The sequence below is a fragment of the Globicephala melas genome, chromosome 20, assembly GCF_963455315.2.
Source record: "Globicephala melas chromosome 20, mGloMel1.2, whole genome shotgun sequence".
In the NCBI taxonomy this organism is placed as follows: domain Eukaryota; kingdom Metazoa; phylum Chordata; class Mammalia; order Artiodactyla; family Delphinidae; genus Globicephala; species Globicephala melas.
The window spans coordinates 47,046,959-47,071,355 of record NC_083333.1 but is presented as its reverse complement, the minus strand read 5'-3'; the positions used below and the strand labels follow the sequence as shown (position 1 = coordinate 47,071,355).

Sequence of the window (24,397 nt, the reverse complement as noted above, 5' to 3'; positions counted from 1 at the left end):
GCAGCCCAGTGATTCTCATGCAGGATTCTCATGCAGGGTCCTTAGAACCGCTTGGAAAAATATTCCTTTGCCATATACTATGATGGCTTTATAACATAATTTCAACTAGTGGTTGGCAAATGTTTTTCTGTGAAGGGCCAGGTAGTAAATATTTTAGGCTTGTGGGCCATACAGTTTTTTTGTTTTTTAACTTATTTTATTTTTGGCTGCATTGGGTCTTCATTGCTGCACGCGGGCTTTTCTCTGGTTGCAGTGAGCGGGAGCTACTCTTCGTTGTGGTGCGCGGGCTTCTTATTGTGGTGGCTTCCCGTTAGGAGCACGGGCTCTAGGCGTGGGGGCTTCAGCAGTTGTGGCACGCGGGCTCTAGAGCCCAGGCTCAGTAGTTGTGGCTCACGGGCTTAGTTGCTTCACGGCATGTGGGATCTTCCCAGACCAGGGCTCGAACCCGTGTCTCCTGCATCGGCAGATGGATTCTTAACCACTGCGCCACCAGGGAAGTCCACAGTTTCTGTTGCAACTATTTAACTTGCCTTTTTAAGCTTGCCTTTGTAGCATGAAAATGCCCCAGTTAATATGTAACAAATGAGCACGGCTGTGCTCCAGTAAAACTTCATTTATGAACACTGAAATTTTAATCTCATACAATTTTTATGTGCCATGAAACAGTGTTCTTCTTTTGAATTCTCTTTTAACCATTTAAAAATGTATAAACCATTCTTCTCTCATGGGCTGTACGGAAACAGGTGGCCAAGCAGACATGGCCCGCCTGCCATAGTTTGTCAGCCCCTGATTTGACCAAGAGTAGAATGAGGTTCAGAGACCATTGCATTCTCGTTTAGCATATGACTAGTAATTAGTAGTATAATCTACAAAGAACTATGTGTATTATCTCTTTGTATAAGATTATTTCTTTAGGAGACCATTAAAGCCAAGGGAATAACTTCAGGATGCCATGTTCTTTGACCCCTATTTAGCTAAAAACTTGATTCCTTCCTTTGCTCCAGGGAGGCTCAGATACACCCAGTTGCCCTCAAAATTCGGGAGGCCTGCTGTCCCTCAGCAAGGATAGGGGTATGCAGCATCCAGCCAATGCAAGAGACTTACCTGGTTATCTTATTCTGCTCAGAAACTCTCATAGATGATTACAGATGCCTTTGGTTTATAAAGAAAAATAGGAAGTTAATTCATCAGTAGTTTACAAATGAAGTTAATTTGGTGTAAAAAGCACCAAAAATGTGGAAGCGGCCAGAGGTATGAATGATATAGAAGCCCCTGCAGGGAGAAGGTTGAGGCTCACTGCTTGAATTTTTAAAATGTTGATATGTCTAGTGAGACATCAAATGGTTAGATGCTCAAAGAGTGCTCAACTGTTCACCATTGAGGTCTTAGTCCTGTGAACTTTATTCTAATTTATAAATTCGTTTTTGTCTCCCTTAAAGTAATAATGAACTTCTAAGGACTGAGATCTTCTTTATGAAAGGTCCTGAGATTTCATGATTCTGCTTTTCAGAGGGCAGTAGTGACTTTCGCAATTTTGAGGCAAACTTATACGTGCCATGGGTTTAATTGCTGACGTGATTTTTTTTAAGTACTCTGGGTCTAGATGTTCTGACCTATACAAATCAAAGTTCACCACTTAGCCAGGAGTCTGTGATTCATGTTTAATTTTTACCACTTACTCTTTGAAGATTTAAAAGTATGATTTGTATAGGCTGTGGCACAGATTGGTTTCCAGTTGTCACCAAACAAGCTTAAATGTGATTGTGGAATTTTGCAAGCATTTTCTGGGTTCAGGATGATCAGACTTTTCACACCCAAAGACCATCTCATACCACTTAGCAGTTTAGGATTTTTTAGATGAATATCCAGATTATAGATAAAGTACAGACTAAATTTATGTTCCTTAATTTCTGTCTCTTCAGTTTTTATTTTCTTCCCCAGTGAAGTGTACATTTTGGTAGTCTTTAGATCAGTTGATCTGTTGTGGTCAGATTGTATGACTAATCAACAAATGGACAACTCATGGAGAAGGGGTTCTGGTCCCAGTGGGGTTACTCATTTTCTGTGTAGAGTCTGGAAAAGCCTCTTAACCTCCATTTGCCTCTGATTCCTCATCTGGGAACCATGACAGCAGAATGACGCTGATCTGTGAGAGGCTGAGCGTGCTCGTGTGGCTTAAACAAAACAGGCGCTCGAGTTGGCTTCAGCAAGTCCAGTGGGACAGACCGAGGCAGATTAATGTGAGCTGTGTCTCTCACCCTTTAATGTGTAAACAGATCACCTGGGATCTTGTTAAGCGGTGGCGTCTGATTCTGGAGGTCTGGGATGGGGCCTGAGATTCTGCATTTCATTCAAGCTCCAGGTTGACGCTGCTGGGCCTTGGACCACACTTTGTGAGTAGTGAGGGGCTATAGAAAAGGGCTAGTGTTCTTCATTTGGAATCTCAAAAATAAGGAGGCTCTTGCAAGGCAAGAATGGCAGCATGTTTTAAATGGATTGGAGAAAAGGCATGATAGTGTAATCTATGAGACACTTCCCCAAGAAACAAACAACCCAGGTTTTCAGCACCACTGACTGTTTTACTTTGTCTTAACCCTGTGCCTTCTCTGCATTACTGCAGCACCTGCTGTTTGCACCACTCATTTGATTCGCTTATTGTTAGTCTATCTCTAATTGTTATTCATCTGTTTTATTCATTTTAAAAAATATTTATTTATTTTTGCCTGCATTGTGTCTTCGTTGCTGTGCGCGGGCTTTCTCTAGTTGCGGCGAGCGGGGTCTACTCTTTGTTGTGGTTCACGGGCTTCTCATTGCGGTGGCTTCTTTTTGTTGAAGAGCGCAGGCTCTAGGCATGTGGGCTTCAGTAGTTGTGGCACGCAGGCTCAGTAGTTGTGGCTCGTGGGCTCTAGAGCACAGGCTCAGCAGTTATGGCGCATGGGCTTAGTTGCTCCACGGCATGTGGGATCTTCCAGGACCAGGGCTTGAACCCGTGTCCCCTGCATTGGCAGGCGGGTTCTTAACCACTGTACCACCAGGGAAGTCCTCATCTGTTTTATATGTGTATCTTGTGTCGTCTCTAGAAGATGATAAAATCCTAGCACAGGGTGATGTCTTCTGTTACTTTATATCCCTGTTCTAGTGACTGTTGCTGCATAGCACACCATTCCAAAACTCAGTGGTATAAAAATCATTTTTATTCTTGACCTACAGGAATCTGTGTGTGCTCACAGATTCCTGTAGGTCAAGAATTTGAACCTCATGTAGTGGGGACAACTTGTCTTTGCTCCACAGTGTCTGGGGGTGACTTAATGGCTGGGAGCTAGAATCACTGAAGTGTTCTAAAGGCTGACAGCCAGGATCATATTTAGTAGTTGACCTGGCTGTCAGCTGGGATCTCCGCTGGGCTGCTGGCTGTAACACCCACATATGACCTCTCCACATGGTGACTCTGCCTGGCTTCTTTGGGCTGCCTCACAGCATGGCAGCTGGGTTCCAAGAGCAAGTCTCAAGAGACTAGGGAGAGGTGTTTGACATGTTTATGATCTAGCCTCTGAAGCGTCATTTCTACTGTTCTCTTTTGGTTGAGTTGGTCACGTTGTAAGAAGGTCATGGGGGGTGCAGGGTATTGTTATGGCCATTTTTCGCCAATACATTCTGCCACAGTCCCCAACAGCACTTAGAACAGTGTTGAACACGTGGCATGAACTCAGTAAGTACTGTTGTGTGAATGAGTGACAAGTAACTTAAACACCAAGGTGGATGAGGACCAGACTAAAAATCTCAATTCCAAATGTAAACAGATTGCCCCCTGATACCCAAATAAATGCTTATGTTCACCTTTTATAGGTAGTTATTTATAGTCTCTTCTCTCTACTTATTCTGTTTCCAACATGAGAATCTATGAATTTATCGTATGGAACTAAACTTCTAAAGAATGTGCATCTCTGTCACTATTAGCATGCTTTTTTCCCTTGCTCTCATCAAGTGGACTGCCTGTGTCCTCCTTTGGACTGTGGTATATTCTCCATCCAGCAGCTGGCTAGTGTCTTAAAATGATCAGCCTTTGTTAGGCTCAGTTCATGGGCTAGTGGTCCACATGAGGATATCAAGATGTCAGCCAGGTCACGACTACACAGGCAGTTGCTCTACAGCTACACACTGGGGGAATATCGGTGGCCAAACTAAAATGGTGATTCTCAGATTCTTTAGTTCTATGTGTATTATGTGTATTTATCCTCTTCCCAGCCATCTTATCAGTTAAATTATATGGTGGGAAAAGCAAAAACAATCCCTTCTCCAAATGTAAGATGTTGAGGTGTTTCAGCAAATTACTAAAGCTTTCCAGATTAAGTGAGAACAATTTGTGAATATCTTTTATTTCATTTTATTTTAACATGAATATAACTCAGTATTTGAATTTTATTCTTAATTTTTTTAATATAAATTTACTTATTTTTGGCTGCATTGGGTCTTCGTTGCTGCGTGCAGGCTTTCTCTAGTTGCGGGGAGAGGGGGCTACTCTTCATTGTGGTGTGCAGGCTTCTCATTGCGGTGGCTTCTCTTGTTGTGGAGCAAGGGTTCTAGGCTTGCGGACTTCAGTTGTTGTGGCACGTGGGCTCAGTAGTTGTGGCTCGCGGGCTCTAGAGCGCAGGCTCAGTAGTTGTGGTGCATGGGCTTAGTTGCTCCGCGGTATGTGGGATCTTCTTGGACCAGGGCTCGAACTCGTGTCCCTTGCGTTGGCAGGCAGATTCTTAACCATTGCACCACAAGGGACGTCCCTATTCTTTTTTTTTTTTTTTTTTTTTGCGGTATGTGGGCCTCTCACTGTTGTGGACTCTTCCGTTGCGGAGCACAGGCTCCGGATGCGCAGGCTCAGCGGCCATGGCTCACGGGCCTAGTTGCTCCACGGCATGTGGGATCTTCCTGGACCGGGGCACGAACCCGTATCTCCTGCATCGGCAGGCGGACTCTCAACCACTGCGCCACCAGGGAAGCCTGGGACGTCCCTATTCTTAATGTTTTGTCAGAAAGTTTTTTCCCTTGAATTTTGCCACACTGTGATTTTTATTTTTAAGAGTATTTTAACTTCTTTCCCCAGTGGAACACATTTCTGATTTAATAACGAAATGTAATGAGAAAAGTAGTATTTATTTACAACAATGTAGGCTAAAATGTCTCTTTTATTTTTTAATTTTTATTATTATTTTTTAAATGAATTTATTTTTGGCTGCATTGGGTCTTTGTTGCTGTGCGTGGGCTTTCTCTAGTTGTGGCGAGTGGGGGCTACTCTCCGTTGCGGTGCGCAGGCGTCTCATTGTGGTGTCTTGTTGTGGAGCATGGGCTCTAGGTGTGTGGGCTTCAGTAGTTGTGGCACGCGGGCTCAGTAGTTGTGGCTCACAGGCTCCAGAGCGCAGGCTCAATAGTTGTGGACCAGGGCTGAACCCGTGTCCCCTGCATTGGCAGGCAGATTCTTAACCACTGCGCCACCAGGGAAGCCCACCTCTCTTTTAAAAAGGGTGACTTTAAGAGTTTTTTTTTTTTTGAAAGAACTAGATAAACATTTACTTCAATGGAAAAAGAAAATGTGATTACATAGGCTTTTCATGTATTAAAAAATAAAAACAATGTAGGCCTCCAGTATATACTGCAAACCTCTGAAATCCCTAAAGCTAAAAATATCTTAGATCAGTTTACATGGTCATCTCTAGCACCACTGTGTCCATTTTTCTGCTTATTCAACATGAGGAGAAAAAGCAGTAGATAGAATTTCAGTTCTTTAACTCCTGATTCTAGTGATTTTTGTGATTAAAAAAAAAAAGCGCTTCTGTGGCAGTGGGACGGATGCTCTGAATAGGCTGTGACACCAGGTAGCAATTCTGCATCTGCTGCCGGTATAGACGCTGGTGCCACATTCCAGGAGCTCTCCAGTGCAGGGAGCAGGCTGTTGTTAAGAGCTTAATGCATTATTGAGATTACAGGCCCACTGGGTAGACACTAATTCTGCATTTTACTTAGCATTTAGCACTTTGATGTTCGTTATTCAAAGAGACCAGCATCATCCCTGACATTTCTTATAACTTGTTAAACAACAACAACAAAAACACCTCTGGGGTTGGTTTAGGACACCTCCTCTTTTTTGTCTTTCACCTCACCCCACCCCCATTCCCCTGGCCAGGAAAGCATTTTTCCCTCCAAGAAGTAAATGCAGCTGCCAGAGCAACTTGGGAGGGCTGAGTTGAACACCATGGACAGCGACATGGACACTCCTTGGTGTTCTCTCTGGTCATCCTGGTCCCAGAGACCAGTGTGCTGCAGTAGAAGTGGTGCTGTCACTCAGAAGGCATCATTGATCCCTCAAACATGGTCAGTCTTTTACTCTCCTAATAGATATCCTTCTCCGTTTTCCTGTACACATTCACTAAGTTGATTTTGACACACCTGTGATGTAATATGCATGTTTTCTTTTTTTCATTATGATCAGAATCTGCTAATCTTAGAAATGAAGCAAACTAGGGCTTCCTGTTGTGCCTGCTGTGGGACTGCTCCTTGCTGAGGTCCCCCTGCTATCAGGAGAGCGTTCTGGGTCCTGAAAGGTGTACCTGTCTGTGGCAGTATTTCCCTCTTCTGGGCAATAGGAGAAACTGGGGCAGCCCATTTGGGGTCATTCTTCTCTGTGTGTAGCATTTGAACATGTCCTGCTTAGGCAGATCTAAGGCCCCTCGTGCACTGAAGGTGCTGGTGGGGTGGGAGTCCTGTAGGGCAGGTAGTGAGGCCACAACCACCCCCGCACAGGCACAGAGAAGCTGTGTGTGGGCTTGAGCAAGGGATCCAGACACCTTGGATCTTCTCTTGGCCCTGTGACTTGTCTTCTCCAAGTTGAAATCATCTCCCCCTTTCTGAACCTTGTATTTTTCGATCTGTAAAAGGGGTCGGGAGTGTTGGTCAGAGGAGCATCTGTGCCCTCTGAGTGCTCTCTGGCAGAAGTTGTTTTTCTAAACCTTGGACTCAGCTTTGGCATTTTAAACAGGTTTTTGGCACGAGACTGACTAGCAGCAGCAGGGAGGGAGCATCATGTCTGTCTCACTTGGATTCTGCCCTGAGGACTCACAATCTGCGTTCTTTTCCCTGCAGCACCAAGTACCCTATCACTGCCTGACGAATGGGAGTTAACTGAGTAAGCTAGGCTTTCAGCCCACCCATCACTTACCCATGGCCCTTGATGAAGACCTTTCTGCTGAAAAGGCCAGTGAGCCTGGGACACATGCCTCAGGAGGGCAAGTGGTTTTCCCAAAAGTATAATTATTTGGGAGACCAGGAGACTGAGTCCCTCTTAATTAGACAGTAACTAGATAACCTGGTTGGAAATTTGATTAGCATCTTCCACATTGAGGATGGAGTTATCACCAGCAGTTCAAAAGCCTAACTTTGTGTGTTTATTACCACGGTGACTTTGCTTTTTAAACTCTTAGGATTCTGCCAGGGAAAGACTTGGAAGTGGCATGAGAATGTGCTCTGCTGCAGGACAGGCTGTTCTTTTAAAGTTCTGCCTGTTTCCATGCATATCTGACCCTCACATCCGCATGCATTTCCTTATGCGACTACTTCCTTGTTCGTCTTCATGATGCAGTTTCACCTATATACGTCTGTGTACCTCTGTATCATTGGTCAGCAGGTGTGGTCCCCAAACGAGGGGGGTGGTAAGCTTGGGCGAGGCAGCTCCCTTCAGGCACGGGCGGTTTCTGGGGAGAGACTTGTGATCCGTCGGCACCTGCATTCTGAGTGCCTCAGCCTTGAAGGGGAATCTGGGTGGCACACCACAGCATCCACCTCTGCAGCGGTTCTCAGAGTGTGTCCTCTGAGCAGCAGCAGCAGCATCACGTGGGAAATAAGTGGCAGCTCCAGAGCCCATCTCCAGAACGACTAAACCAGAAACTCTGGGGGCGGGGCTTAGCAATCTGTTTTAACAAGCCCTCCAGGTGATTCTGATGCAGGCCAAGTGAGAACCACTGCAGTATAAAGCTGTAATTATTTTAATTTTTTAAATTGAGGTATAATTGATATAGAACATTGTGTCAGTTTCAGGTGCACAACATAATGATTCAGTATTTGTGTATATTGCAAAATGATCATCATGGTAAGTCTAGTTAACGTTTGTCACCATACATAGTTAACAAAATTTTTTTCCTGTGATGAGAACTTTTAAGATTAAGTTGCTCTCTTAGCAGCTTTCAAATATGTAGTACAGTATTAACTATAGTCACCATGCTGTACATCACATTCCCATGACTTATTTTATAACTGGAAGTTTGTATCTTTTAACCTTGTTCACCCATTTAGTCCCCACCTCTGACAGCCAACAATCTGTTCTTTATATCTATGAGCTTTTTTTTTAAAGATTCCATGTATAACTGATGCTATACAGTATTTGTCTTTCTCTGACTTACTTCACTTAGCATAGTGCCCTCAAGATCTGTGTTGTTGTAAGTGGCAAGATTTCCTTCTTTTTTATGGCTGATTAATATTCCATGGTGTGTATATATACCAAATTTTCTTTATCCGTTCATCCATCCATGGACACTTAGGTTGTTTCCGTGTCTTGGCAGTGAACATGGGGATGCATATATCTTCTCGAGTTAGTGTTTTCATTTTTTGTTGGATAAATACCCAGAAATGGAATTGCTAGATCATATGGTAATTCTATTTTTAACTTTTCAAGGACTCTCCATACAGTTTTCTGTAGTGGCTGCACCAATTTACATTCCCATAAACAGTGCACAAGGGTTCCTTTTTCTCCACATCCTTGCTAACACTTTTTATTTCTTGTCTTTTCAATAATAGCCATTATAACAGGTGTGAGTGAAGTGATATCTCACTGTGGTTTTGATTTGCATTTCCCTGATGATTAGTGATGTTGAATACCTTTTCATGTACCTGTTGACCATCTGCATTTCTTCTTTGGGAAAATGTCTATTCAGATCCTCTGCCCATTTTTAAATCAGATTGTTTGGGGTTTCTTTTTTGCTATTGAATTATACACACTGTTTATGTATTTTGGATGTTAACCCCTATTGTTCATATCATTTGCAAATATTTTCTCCCATTCCATAGGTTGTCTTTTCATTTGTTTAGTTTCCTAAACAAAAGCAAAGGCTTTTTAGTTTGATTTAGTCCTACATTTTTATTTTTACTTTTGTTGCTGAATCCAAAAAATCACCACCAAGACCAGTGTGAAGGAGCTTATCACCTCCTATGTTTTATTCTAGGAGTTTTATGGTTTCAGGTCTTAACATTCAACTCTTTAATACACTTTGAGTTTTTTTGTATGGTATAAGATAGTGGTCCAGTTTCATTCTTTTGTGGTGTTCAGTTTTCCCAACACCATTTATTGAAGAAGCTGTCCTTTCCCCATTGTATATTCTTGATTCCTTTGTTGTAAATTAATTGACCATACATACATGGGTTTATTTCTGGGCTCTATTCCGTTTCATTGATCTATGTGTCTTTTTTTATGCTGATGTCATACTGTTTTGATTACTATAGCTTAGTAATATAGTTTGAAATCAGGATGTGTGATGCCCCCCAGCTTTGTTCTTTTTTCTCAAGATTGCTTTGGCTATTCAGGGACTTTTTGTTTCCATGCAAATTTTATGATTGTTTATTTCTGTGAAAATGCCATTTGATAGGCATTTGATAATTTTGATAGAAATTTGATAGGGATTGCACAGAATCTGTAGATTGCTTTGGGTATTATGGACACTGTAACAATATTAATCCAGTTCATGAGCACCAAATATATCTTTCTATTTATTTGTGTGTTCTTCAGTTTCTTTTATAAATGTCTTACAGTTTTCAGTATACAGGTCTTTCACTTCCTTGGTCAAATTTATTCCTTAAATATTTTATTTTTCCTGATGCAGTTTTTTTTTTTTTTTTTTTTGTGGTACTCGGGCCTCTCACTGTTGTGGCCACTCCCGTTGCGGAGCACAGGCTCCGGACGTGCAGGCTTAACGGCCATGGCTCATGGGCCTAGCTGCTCCGCGGCATGTGGGATCTTCGGAGACCGGGGCACGAACCCGTGTCCCCTGCATCAGCAGGTGGACTCTCAACCACTGTGCCACCAGGGAAGCCCCCGATGCAGTTTTAAATGGAATTGTTTTCTTAATTTCTCTTTCTGATAGTTCACTATTAGTCTATAGAAATGCAACAGATTTCTGTATATTGACTTTGTATACTACTTTACTGAATTCATTGATTAGTTCTAACTTTTTTTGTGTGTGTCCAGTCTTTAGGGTTTTCTATATATAATATGTCATCTGCAAATAGTGACAGTTTTACTTCTTCCTTTCTGATCTGAATGCTTTTTATTTCTTTTTCTTGCCTAATTGCTCTGGCTAGGACTTCTAATACCATGTTGAATAAAAGTGGCAGGAAGGGGCATCCCAGTCTCTTTCCTGATCTTAGAGGAAAAGCTTTCAGCTTTTCATCACTGAGTATGATGTTAGCTGTGGACTTGTCATATATGGCCTTTATTATGTTGAGGTATGTTCTCTCTATACCTGCTTTGTTAAGAGTTTTTATCATAAAGGGATGTTGTATTTTGTCAGATGCTTTTTCTGTACCTATTGAGATGATCGTGTGATTTTTATCCTTTTCTTAGTGTGGTGTACCACACTGATTAATTTGCAGATGTTGTACCATCCTTGCATCCATGGGATAAATTCCACCAGATCATGGTGCATGATCCTTTTAGTATATTGTTGAATTTAGTTTGCTGCTATTTTGTTGAGGATTTTTCCATTATATTTATCAGAGATATTGGCCTGTAATTTTTTTTTCTTGTGGTGCCCTTGTCTGGTTTTGGTAGTAATGTAATGCTGGCCTTGTAGGATGAGTTTGGAAGTGTTTGCTCCTCTTCTGTGTTTTGGAAGAGTCTGAGGATTGGTATGTATTCTTTTTCTTTTCTTAAAAAATTTATTTGGCTGTGCTGGGTCTTAGTTGCAGCACATGGGATCTTCGTTGTGTGGGCTCTTAGCTGAGGAATATGGGATCTAGTTCTAGACCAGGGATTGAACCCAGGCCCCCTGCCTTGGGAGCACAGAGTCTTAACCACTGGACCACCAGGGAAGTCCCTAGTATGTATTATTTAAATGTTTGGTTGAATTCACCAGAAAAGCTGACTGTGTCCTGTACTTTTGTTTGTTGAGGGGTTTTTGATTATGGATTCAGTGTTCTTCCTAGTTATTGGTCTTTTCAGATTTTCTTTTTCTTCATGATTCACCCTTGGTGTGTAATTGTTAATAGTAGTCTCTTATGATCCTTCGTATTTCTGTAGTATCAGTTGTAAAAATTTCTTCCTTCACTTCTGATTTTGAGTCCTCTTGTCTTTTTTTTTTTTTTCGAGTCTAAGTCTAGCTAAAGGTTTGCCAATTTTATCTTTTCAAAGAGTTTCGCTTAGTTTCATTGATCTTTTCTATAGTGTTGTCTTTTTAGTCTCTATTTTCCTTCTGATCTTTGTTATTTCCTTCCTTTTACTGACTTGGGTTTTTGTTTGTTCTTTTTCTAGTTCCTTGAAGTGTAAAGTTAGGTTCTTTTTTTTTAAAAAAAAATTATTTTTGGCTGCGTTGGGTCTTCATTGCTGTGTGTGGGCTTTCTCTAGTTGCGGTGAGCGGGGGCTACTCTTCGTTGTGTGTGGGTTTCTCATTGTGGTGGTTTCTTGTTGCAGAGCACGGGCTCTAGGCGCACGGGCTTCAGTAGTTGTGGAGTGTGGGCTCAGTAGTTGTGGCTCGAGGGCTGTAGAGTGCAGGCTCAGTAGTTGTGGCACACAGGCTTAGTTGCTCCACGGCATGTGGGATCTTCTCAGACAAGGGGTCGAACCCGTATCCCCTGCACTGGCAGGCAGATTCTTAACCACTGTGCTACCAGGGAAGTCCCTAAAGTTAGGTTCTTTATTTGAGATCTTCCTTGTTTCTTGATGTGTAGGCATTTATCATTATGAACTGCCCTCTTAGAAGTGCTTTTCTTGTATCCCATAAGTTTTGGTATGCTGTATTTCCAATTTCATTTGTCTCAGGTATTTTTTTGATTTCTCTTTTGATTTCTTTTCTGACCCATTGATTGTTCAGTAACATGTTGTTTAATCTCCACTTATTTGTGAATTTTGTTTTCTTCTTGTATTGATTTCTAGCTTCAGACTGTTGTGGTTCGAAAAGATGCTTGATGTGATTTCAATCTTCTTAAGTTTATTAAGGCTTGTTTTGTGGCCTAATATATGTCCTAGAGATTGTTCCATGTGCACTTGAGAAGAATGTGTATTCTCTTGCTTTTGGATGAAGTGCTCTGTATATATGCGTTAAGTCTACCCGGTCTAATGTGTAGTTTAAAGCTGATGTGTCCTTACTGATATTCTGTCTGGATGGTCTATGCATTGATGAAAATGGGGTATTAAAGTCCCATATTATTGTACTGTTGTCTGTTTCTCCCTTGAGGTCTGTTAGTATTGCTTTAATTAATTTACTTTTTTAAAATTTTGGTTGTGTGGTGCAGCATGCAGGATCTTAGCATGTGGGAACCTAGTTCCCTGACCAGGGATCAAACCCATGCCCCCTGCACTGGGAGCACAGAGTCTTAACCACTGGACCTCCAGGGAAGTCCCAATATTGCTTTATATATTTAGATGCTTCTATGTCGGATGCATAAATATTTACAACTGTTATATCCTCTTGTTGGATTGACCCCATTTATCATCATGTAATGCCCTTGTCTCTTTATTTTAAAGTCTATTTTGTCTAAGTATAGCTACCCCAGCTTTCTTTTGGTTTTCATTTGCATGGAATATCTTTTTCCATCCTTTCATTTTCAGTCTGTGTGTGTCCTTACATCTGAAGTGAGTGTGTGTATCCTTACATCTGAGGTAGGCAGCATGTCTTTTTTATTTTTTAATACATTCAGCCCCTTTCTGTCTTTTGATTGCAGAATTTAGTCCATTTACATTTAAAGTAATTATTGACTGCCATTTGGTTGTTTTCTGGATGTTTTGTAATTCCTCTGCCCCCTTCTTCTCTTGCTCTGCTACTTTGTGGTTTGATGATTTTCTTTGTGGTATGCTTAGATTGTTTTCTTCTTAGATCTTTTGTGAATCTGCTATAGGTTTTTGCTTTGTGATTACCATGAGGCTTACACATAACAACTTATAACAGTCTACGTTTAAACTCATTCTAAAGCACAACATTTTTACTCCTCCATCCCCCACATTTTTGTTTTTTATGTCACATTTTACACCATTTTATCTTGTATATCCCTTAATTATTATATTTTTACTACTATATCTTTTAATCTCCATACTAGCTGTATGAGTAATTAATCCATACCACCTTTACATTGTATTTTTCTAAAGTGTACTATAGTTACCTCTATCAGTGAGACTTATGCTTCCATATGTTTTCCTGTTACTAATTAGTGGCCTTTATTTTCAGCTTTAAAAAGTTGCGTTCATTCTTGTAAGGCCAGTTTAACTTTTGCTTGTCTGGAAAACTCTTTAAATTCTGAATGACAACTTTGCTGGTATTTTTGTCTGGAAGTTTTTTCTTTCAACACCTTGAATATATCATGCCACTCCCTTCTGACCTGCAAAGTTTCTGCTGAAAAACTTGCTGATAGTCTTATGGGGGTTCTCTTGTACATAACTAGTTGTATTCTTCTGGCTTTTAAAATTCTCTTGTGTTTTTACTTTGAACAATTTAATTATACTGTGTCTTGGTGTGGGTATCTTTGGGGTTTGGTTTATTTGGAACTCTCTGGGCTTCCTGGATCTGGATGTCTGTTTCCTTCCTTAGGTCAGGGACGTTTTTATCCCTTTTCTCTCTCTCTTTCTTCTCTTTCAGACCCCTATAATGTAAATGTTGGTTTGCTTGATGTTATCCCATAAGTCCCTTAAGCAATCTTCACTTTTTTTCATTCTTTTTTCTTTTTACTGCTCCAGTGGTTTGAGTTTTACTGCCCTGTGTTCAGGTTCACTGATCCTTTTTATGCTGTCATCTACTCTGCTGTTGAACCCCTCTAGTGTATTTTTCAGCTCTGTGACTTTTTTCATACTTCCTTATATTTTCTGTCTCTTTGTTGAAGTTCTGTGTTCATCCATTCTTTTCTCGAGTTAAGTGAGCATCTTTATGACCATGATTTTGAACTCTTTTTAACAGGTCAATCACTTATCTCCATTTCATTAACGACTTTTTCTGAGGTTTTATCTTGTTCTTTCATTTGGAGCATATTCCTCTACTTTTTCATCTTAATTTTAGACTCTCCCTGTTGGTTTCTGTGCATTAGATAAAAGAGCCACCTCTCCCAGTCTTGGAGGAGTGACCTTGTGTAGCAGATGAATCTTACCATTCAACCCTGCCTTAATCTTGGTTGTCTCTCAAACCTTTGTGATTGTCCCTCAAACCTTTGTGATTGTCCAGACTATTTTATTTTTAGTGGCTTCCAGTAGTTGCAGGTGGGTCCAGACCTGTCAGTATTCTATCGGGAAGGGTCTCAGCCACCAGCTTTTAAAGTATGTAAATATACAGTCTTGTGGGATGACTAGCAGTAAGTCCCACTGTCTGCCAGAGCCAGGTGATCTGGAGGTGTCCCTTGGGCAGCAGTGACAAAAATCAGGATACCAGATGAGCATACAAGTTCCTTTCTGGAAGATACCAGAGACTTGGAGTGAGGCAGAGGGTGAACACACAGATGGCGTCCACTGGCTTCTGTCCCCAGAGTGTGCCAAAGCAGAAGCTGGCCCCTTAGGCTGAAGCTCCAGGAAAAGCAAATAGGCCTCTTTCACAGAAAGACTGAGGGTGTGTTTCAGTTGGCTGGCTGTGTTGTGCCCCAGGGTTGGTAGCCAGCCAAGAACTGTGTTTGCCCCCAGAGCTAGGTGATCAAGAGGTGTCCCCTGGGTGGCAGCCACAAAAGCCAGGGCACCAGACACACATAGAAGCTACTCTCTGAGAAACACTGGTGCTCTGGAACACAGCAGAGGGACAGCACAAAGACAGTGCCTGCCCTGTGAGGTCTCTGGAGAGGATTACAGTAGACCCTTATATGTGTGTTTAATTAGAAGCCTGCCTCTTAGGTGGCAAGCTATAACTATTTTTTAAAAACTATTTAAAAATGTTAAATATGCACGTCATAGGGCTCAGCCCTTCCACTCCTAGGTATTGAACTAAGAGAAAGGAAGGCATATATGCACACTTACACATGAGTGTTTACATCAACTTTACTTGTACTAGTCTAAAACTAGAAACAACCCATTTCCATCAATAGGTGAAGAGATAAACCATGTTGTATCTGCACAATGGAATACTAGTCAGCAAAAAAAAGGAATGACCTGTTGATAGACACAGCTTCATGGATGAATGTGAAAATAATTATGCTGAGTGAAAAGCCAGACCAAACAGAAAAACCCTACATTGTATGATTCCATTGTATAAAAGTCTAGAAAATGTAAACTGTAGTGACAGCAGATCAGTGGATGCTTGGGAATGGAGCTAGAGGGTGAGGGAGGGATGAATTATAAAGGAGCATGAGGAAATTCTGGGGGTGACGGATATGTTTATCATTTTGAGGTCATGGTGTCTTGAGTGTACACATATGTCAAACCTCATCAAGTTGTACATCAAATTGTATGTCAGCTGTGTCTCAACAGAGCTGTAAAAAAATGAAAATTTAAGTGCAGTGGTTACGAGGGAAAGGCAGAGGGACATACGGGGGAGGAACACTTCTTTTTTCAGTTATATATATTCTTTTCCATTATGGTTTATCACAGGATATTGAATATAGCTCCCTGTGCTACACAGTAGGACCTCATTGTTTATCCATCCTGTATATAATACTTTGCATCTGCTAATCCCCAACTCCCAATCCTTCCCCTCCACCCCCCTTTGGCAACCACAAGTCTGTTCTCTATGTCTGTAAGTCTGTTTTGTAGATATGCTCATTTGTGTCGTATTTTACATTCCACATATAAGTGATATCATATGGTATTTGTCTTTCTCTTTCTGACTTCGCTTAGAATGAGAATCTCTAGATCCATCCACGTTGCTGCAAATAGCATTACTTCATTCTTTTTTTATGGCTGAGTAGTATTCCACTGTATATATGTATCGCATCTTTATGCATTCATCTGTCGATAGGCATTTAGACTGTTTCCATGTCTTGGCTATTGTAAATAGTGCTGCTATGAACATAGGGGTGCATGTATCTTTTCAAATTACAGTTTTGTCTGGGTATATGCCCAGGAGTGGGGTTGCAGGATCATATGGCAACTCTATTTCCAGTTTTTTGAGGAACCTCCACACTGTTCTCCACAGTGGCTGCACCAGTTTACATTCCCACCAACAGTGCAGGAGGGTTCCCTTTTCTCCACACCCTCTCCAGCATTTATTGTTTGTAGACTTTTTGATGATGGCCATTCTGACTGGTGTGAGGTGGTACCTCATTGTAGTTTTGATTTGCATTTCTGTAATGATTAGCGATGTTGTGCATCTTTTCACGTGCTTATGGGCTGTCCGTGTTTCTTTGGAGCAGTCTGTTTAGGTCTTCTGCCCATTTTTCAATTGTGTTGTGTTTTTGTTGTTGAGTCGTATAAGCCGTTCGTATATACTGGAAATTAGGCCCTTGTCAGTGGCATCATTGGCAAATATTTCCTCCCAGTCTGTAGGTTGTCGTTTTGTTTTGTTTATGGTTTTGTTTGATTTCTGTTGCCTTGGGAGCCTGACCTAAGAGAACAGCGGTACAATTTATGTCAGAGAATGTTTTTGCCTGTGTTCTCTTCTAGGAGTTTTATGGTGTCATGTCTTATATTTAAGTCTTTAAGCCATTTTGAGTTATGTTTTGTGAGGGTGTGTTCTAACTTCATTGATTTGCATGCCACTGGGGAAGGAACACATTTTTAATGATACTGATTGGTGTTCATATCGTTACATAAATGAGTAAATAAGAGGGCCAACCTGGAAGAGAATACAAAATGAAAGCAATTTCAAATTGCTGTCCACCACCAGCACCTCCTGTAGTTGACGTTCAGAGCTGCAGCCACCTCTGCAGCACGGCTCTTCACAAAGCTGGCTGGCTGCTGCACCCACTGTAGCATCTAGCACGCTGCAAACAGTCCCACACTACCAGGTGGACTGTGGGCACAGGGAAGAGAGTCCAGCTTGCTCTGCATCTCTTGCTGGCCCCCTGAGCAGAGCCTTACATTTCAGCATGTTGTAGTCTCTGAATCTCCTCTCAAATTCATCTCGGTTGTGGCCAAAACAGCACTTAATATTTTTCACACCGTGGGTTGTGTGTCATTAACAGAAATCTGAGACTTGGGTTGATATTTCTTACTGGCACATTCTTTAAAGGCACATGGAGATATATTTAACATGCTTTCCACTTCCTAGATTTATTCCAGTCAAACCCAATTTCGTAGTAAAAACCCAGGAGGAGGGTTTCCCTGGTGGCGCAGTGGTTGAGAGTCCGCCTGCCGATGCACGGGTTGCGGGTTTGTGCCCCGGTCCGGGAGGATCCCGCGTGCCGTGGATTGGCTGGGCCCGTGAGCCATGGCCGCTGAGCCTGCGCGTCAGGAGCTTGTGCGCCGCAGCAGTGAGAGGCCCGCGTACCGTAAACAAACAAACAAAACCCAGGAGGAATTCTTTTGAACTTCCTGATTGACCATATTCTTGCCTCTTTGTCTTTCTGCAGATCTGAGTTGTATCCACTCTCATCAGCACTCACTCACTTAGGACTTTGCAGACGCAGGACGCCAGAGTAATCAGACTCCTCAAGTGAGTAGTCCCAACATCACCAGTCTGTGGAACCGGGGATGTTCCTGTCTAACTGAAATCACCGTGGGCATCCCTACGGTACCCTGGGTGGGGATAAGCACACTTCTCAGAGGGCACAGACTATAAAGTGGTATGAAAGACTACATAGAGATTATATAATATTGAATGTCTTTTATAATAACTACTGTACTAATGAAATATAGATGTTCAAATGTTAAATTTTAATTCCAATACATCTTAAGCCAGTGGGATACATCTTGGAGCTTAGAATTGGCTGAGGAAGGTGAAGTAATTTAGCCACACCCGGGGTCAGGTCAGCTAAAATGCTCATTAACTTAGACGAATGAATTTTTGAGACCATGGCCTTCAAATTGCCTAGGATTGTTTCCACGGAAATGACATAGCACAGGTATTCAAATGTCACAAATATGATAGTTAGCTGTTTTTTAAATTATAAAGGGCTAAGGTGACCATATGTCCTGGCTTTTCTGTAACTGATCCAATTCAGTATCTCTTTAGTCTGCAAAGGCCATGCATTGGATGTATTACCTAAAGCGATATCGTTTTTATACTTTGTAAGTATAATCTATGTACGATCTCTATGTCTAGATTTAGGTTTAGGAGAATATGGCCATCATGGATGTGGAGGTAGGCAAGAGAAGTATATGAAAGAACATGGCCACAGAAAGGATCACAAGTTCTGATTTCTTCCTGATTACCAGGGAACACCACTCCCTTCAATAAGAGCAAGACCCTGCAAGGTTGTTGTTCAGGGAGTAGTTGGGCTTCTTTCTGTCTTTAACTTTTCCTAAAATAGGATGACTTTCTATTTAGTGCCTTTAAAAAAAAAAAAATCACCAGAGTGCTGACTTTTACATTGGTTTTGCATATTGGCATCTTAGACTACTTTTCCTAACTGTTAATCGATGAAAATGATTTGTCTACGTCCTGGAAAGCACACATTATAGAAAATAAGCATTTCTAATCCTTTTACCTTCCCATTCCACAAACACTGCAGAAGGCTGTGATGAATCAGTAGCATTTAAAGTACTGATATATACCTGTATTTTGCAGGAAAGTGACTGTAATTTCCAGTTCCTTGGTGGAGGAAAACAAAACACTCTGGTCTTACTTCCAATGATGCAAGTGTGACTGCTGGCGTCTTCATGAGCTCCAGAGGTCACAGCACGCTACCACGGACTCTCATGGCCCCTCGGATGATTTCTGAGGGAGACATAGGAGGCATTGCTCAAATCACTTCCTCGCTCTTCCTGGGCAGAGGCAGTATAGCCTCCAACCGGCACCTCCTCCAGGCTCGTGGCATCACCTGCATTGTTAATGCTACCATCGAGATCCCCAATTTCAACTGGCCCCAGTTTGAATATGTTAAAGTGCCTCTGGCTGACATGCCTCATGCCCCCATTGGACTCTACTTTGACACCGTGGCTGACAAGATCCACAGCGTGAGCAGGAAACACGGGGCCACCTTGGTGCACTGTGCTGCAGGGGTCAGCCGCTCGGCCACGCTCTGCATCGCATACCTGATGAAATACCACAACGTGTGCCTGCTGGAGGCGTACACCTGGGTGAAAGCCCGGAGGCCCGTCATCAGGCCCAACGTGGGCTTCTGGAGGCAGCTGATAGACTACGAGCGCCAGCTCTTTGGGAAGTCGACAGTTAAAATGGTACAGACACCTTATGGCATAGTTCCAGACGTTTACGAGAAGGAGTCCCGACACCTGATGCCTTACTGGGGGATATAAGTCACCAAAGCCTGCATCAGCAGCCCCTTGAGCAGTACCAGCATCTGCTGCACGCGTCTGCTCCCCTCTTCACCTTTCTTTCCAAATGGTTGACTTTTGGTTCTCCCTGAAGTGTTTTTTACACTGGGTGTTCATGTCTATCTTAAGAGAGAAAGGAGGGAGGGGAGGAACGTAAGGGGAATGCTTACATGGCTACTGACATTTTTAAAACTAACATTTTGGAATAGTGTTTATGAAAATCTTTAACTGGCTTTTAATCCTTTTTAACAATTTGAACAGTTTAATAAACTGGTTCTGCTCTATTCTCAATCCCATGCCTTTTGGCATCATGGGAGGAGCTCAGTGCAAAAAATCACTTTGGGCCCCGATTAACCCTTTAGATACACGCTTTGCCCAAGGCTGCCGACCAAACAAATGCTTAGGGAACATTGATACCAGTGTCAGTCTCTACTGGATCAGCCCTCTTTCCTTTCCTCCTATTATTTAGTGACTCTGTAAGTTAAAAAACAAGCCTTTATTATTTAGCTGTTAATTATAATGGAATCTGCAAACACTCTGTTGGAATCAGTGTGCCCCAGGACTATATTAGCATTATTTTTAATAAATATATCTGCTTAACATATTGGAATTTTTACTGATAAGAATTTCAGGGTGTGTGTGTGTGTATGTGTGTGGATGAGGGAAGAAAGATGCTCTCCAACAGCTATTAAAATACGGCTCCTGTGATAATTATGAATGCTCCTTAAATCAGACATCCCCCTTGAATCATGTCAGCACTGCCCATCCTTGCAGATGGGCAGGTATTAACCTCACTCACAGTGTTGGAACAGTAGAAAACAGCACAGTGTACACTCTAATAAAAGGTACAGTTTTCAGTTGTCTCTTGGGAACTGGAGGGCACCAAAGCAGTGAGTCCTCCATCAAAGAAACTTTTTTTGTTTTTTTATAAACTTTAAAAACGTATTTATTTTTGGCTGCACTGAGTCTTCGTTGCTGCGCGCAGGCTTTCTCTAGTTGTGGCCAGTGGGGGCTGCTCTTCGTTGCGGAGCACAGGCTTCTCATTGCGGTGGCTTCTCTTGTTGCGGAGCACGGGCTCTAGGCATGTGGGCTTCAGTCATTGTGCACATGGGCTCTGGAGTGCAGGCTCAGTAGTTGTGGCACATGGGCTTAGTTGCTCTCCGGCATGTGGGATCTTCCCGGACCAAGGCTTGAACACGTGTCCCCTGCATTGGCAGGCGGATTCTTAACCACTGCGCCACCAGGGAAGCCCCCAGAAACTGGATGGGACTTGGTAGAAGTTTCTATTAGCTCTTCTCTATTGCACGCTCCTGGGAAACCACTGGGTGTTTGTTAGCAGGTTGCTCCTTGCTTTTATAGGGGAGCGGCTTGTCCCAGCAACGGCTTTGTTTTACTTCATTTCCTTGCTTATCTGTAGAAAAATTTCCTAGATTTTCAGTCTTTTTGGCAAGAAGCCCTACATATAATGCCAGTAGCCACATATTTCTATACATTATATCCTCCAGATTTTACCTGGTTTGTGGCAATGGTTTCCCTCTAAATTCCACCTTTTCTTATTTTATACACTTTGTCCACTTTTATAAGCATGCACCATTACTGCCTAGAAGGGAAAATTAAAATGAAATTAATAGTTTCTATGGGAAATCAGAGCACCCCATAAATGCCTCAGCAGCACATGATCAAAAATCAATCAGAAAAAACAAACTGGCTGTGGAGGCTACGGCTTCTACAGTATGGAGGCAAACTCTAGTAAGTCTGGTAGTCTCTGGATAAATGTGCAAAACTCAAATTGTACACAGCAAGAGAATGTTCTTGGTAATTAAGAAAAAGTTCCTGCAGAAATCCTGGCAAATGCCGCTACTGGGATGTAACTTAGCACTTGGGAAGCCTAACACCTTTCCAATCTAAATGTTGGAGTTTATTAGCTAAAGGTCACGAAGGAAGGTACGTGACCTCCAAGGTGTGACAGGATATTTTGTAGTGATCCCCAGTGCAGAGCAAACATTTCAGATTTCTATAACATAAAGGCCCTATAATTTCAAATCTTAAGAACACGCTAGTCATTAAATAAAAGGCAAGTCGAAGGCATCTGTAAATCAGCGAAGAATTATGCATATGCACACAAAAGATACTCAAATAATTTAAAATATGCAACCTATATGAACTAACTAGTAGCCACAGGAAAAATAAAGCATGGATAATATCCTAATATACCCTGTGCTGCTTCTACCTCAAGCATGTCCAGACAAAAATGACACACTAAGCCATAAAAAATTTAAAGGCAAAATACAACACCAAAACTGCTTACCAACTGCCACTCAAGAAGGGGGTGAAGCAGCTTGCACAATGCACTATATGGAAGTAAGTAACCTTGGTTACTGTTTCCAAGGACACTGGGCTCTTGGCTAGCAAGCGCTGAGGTGAAGCTGCATGCAGTGTTGACACATTTTAATAAACCTGCATAAAGAAAATCAATGCAACGGTATTCCACACTCCCCAAATCTTTACTGGTGGATCTAATAAAACATTTCCAGTACTAAACAGATACTGAAAGTAGTGAATACTCTTTATAGCAAAGGCTTTTTATTGATGTCTGCTGTATTTTCCCCTGGCACCTCCCATGGAGTGACTAAACCTATCATACTTGGTAAGGTCAGCAGTAATTATACTTAGGACTTTTATCTGAGGCATTCTGGAATATATCTAGAAATGGAAGCCAATCTAGTTAACAGGTGAGCATACTTTTTGAAATGTCATCAATATGGACCACTGTGACGGAACAGTAGTCCACACAGCATGTCCGAAAAATGTCTCTGCAATGTAAATTCTGTCCAACTGCGAGACACTTCTTGTCGCGAAGGTAGATTTTCTTATCATGGTCTATCATGGAATGTATGAGACCACTTAGAAGGCTGCTTGAAATCTGGTGCCATGTTGAAACCCTAGGTGCTGCACAGGCTGAAGTGGAACCCAGAGGCCTCAGGCAAAACCTGCTAGAAACCAGCCCACTTGTGTTGTCACTAACACCCACTGGCTCTGTGGAGGGCAAAGGTAACGATTCAGAGACAGCTGTCCCAGGCATTAGTAGCTGGACATGGTATCATCTGGAGCAAATGAGAAAAACAGATTTACCTCATCAACAGTTCTCTGTGCACTCGGGCGCGCAGCCAGGTGAAGCAGAAGCCTCTTCAGGAGCTCGGGAATGAAAATGTCTACCTTTCTTGGAGCGGATGGAAGTAAGAGGTAGTAAGGTGGAACAAAACAATTTCCTCCAGTTTTGTCCTCAGGAGGGAAAACGATCTAATTAATTATGTAAAGCAGCAATTACACAGACAAAACCAACTCTTCCAGTTTACAAATAAAAACTAAGTCTAGGTCAGAGAGCTTAAGCCATACAAAGTGAAACACCCAAGATTCAAAATCTCTTCGTAAAGCACGTAATTAACAATTGAGAGAAACGTGTCCTAGTTTGGTGGGTTCTTCCCAGGAATAACAGTCTTTAACCACTTGGCTTTTATCCCCCTGATTTTATGCATTCATTTTAAGTGGCAAAGAAAATTCCCTATACCAGAGAGCATAAGCCTTTTCCTTCTAAAATTCAGTGCTGTTTTTGAACAGTTTCCTGCCTTTGCTTCTAAGTCATGTGCCTCTACCACAAATACACACCTTACTTTTCTCCTTGCTAGGCCAGGAGCTCCACCTTCTAACCCTGAATTAATTTCCCCGTCTCTCACAGAGATACTGCGGTATTGGTCCCTGTGCAGTCATTTCTGGAAATTTGGCTAGAGGCCTCTGCAAAGAGATTTCATTCAGCTGGCTTTCCAAATCTCATCTGAAAAAAGTATCACGTTCACAGTCTGTGTGTGAGGTAAAACAAGGCTTTCACTGAAGGCGCCTAAGGGCAACGATATTCACCCCGATACACTGAGGTTCAGGCCTCTGTCAAAATGAACATTCTTCTCACTGCAAAGTTCCCAGGCATGTTTTGAGAAAGTTTTCTTATAAGTTGACAGTCTTAGAAATGAACGAAAAGAGTAGAGAACTGGGTCGGTTGCGACAGTAAAGCTGGTAAGTCTGCCCTCACCCACCTGTCATTGTCCAATGGAGAGAAACAGATTTTTTTCTATAAAAAGAATACCAGTTTAATCACAATTTCCCCCTTTTTATTCATTTCAGATATTAAACTAAATGCGGATAAATGCATTCTACTTCACAGAACAGTAAGTGTTCTAGATACACACAAACACTGGATCAAAACATCCTTCCAACTCCAGTCCTATAGCAATAATTTATTTTTCTTCAAATGTCAATTCTTCACAGTTTCAATACTGCAGCAGCAAATATTCCTTAGATAAAGAAAATTGTGGTCCATGTTTTAAAACATCTTAAGAGAACTAGAGATAAGTCAGCAAACTTCCAGTGCAGTTTGGGTAGAGCAGTTTTACCTCGAATACCAAAGACTGGCTGTGGGAACCTGGGGGCAAAGGTCGTTGGGGGGAAAGACTGGGAACTTCTGCAGCACTTCCTCCCCCGCCACCTCCTGAGGATTTCTTCACGTAGATTGATGGCGGTGGGGGGAGCTCTGCAGCATTCGCATTCTGTTTATTGGTCCCTGTCACCCCAAGGGGTGTGATGGAAAATAAACTCAGGCAGTACTTCCCACAGGAGCTTTCAGGAATTTCAGAGCAAATCAGGCAGGATGAGGCCGGGAGGCTTTGGTTCGACACAGTTGATCCAGAAATTGGCACAGCTGGCATGATACTGGTGTCCTCCATACGCCAGCTTGAAGCTGTCCGTTTCCGAGTTGAACGC

At 42.1% G+C, this 24,397-nt stretch overlaps 2 protein-coding genes across 17 annotated transcripts in view; one reads left to right on the top strand and one right to left on the bottom strand.

Annotated features, from left to right (window-relative positions):
• The window catches only part of DUSP14 (dual specificity phosphatase 14), a 25,966-nt gene extending 5,779 nt beyond the window's left edge, over positions 1–20,187 (top strand). The window contains exons 2-3 of the mRNA XM_030881890.2: positions 17,722–17,804; positions 18,879–20,187. Coding sequence (XP_030737750.1) covers positions 18,971–19,567 — 597 coding nt within the window. The 5' untranslated portion in view covers positions 17,722–17,804; positions 18,879–18,970 and the 3' untranslated portion in view covers positions 19,568–20,187. The remainder of the gene's footprint in view (positions 1–17,721; positions 17,805–18,878) is intronic.
• Positions 15,938–24,397, bottom strand: part of SYNRG (synergin gamma) — a 100,300-nt gene continuing 91,840 nt past the window's right edge. For 6 of the 16 annotated variants that reach the window (XM_030881894.3, XM_060291199.2, XM_030881903.3 and 3 more), the window contains one exon: positions 15,941–24,397. In XM_030881894.3, coding sequence (XP_030737754.2) covers positions 24,266–24,397 — 132 coding nt within the window. In that variant the 3' untranslated portion in view covers positions 15,941–24,265. The other 10 variants (XM_030881893.3, XM_030881901.3, XM_030881895.3 and 7 more) reach the window with 5 other exon arrangements.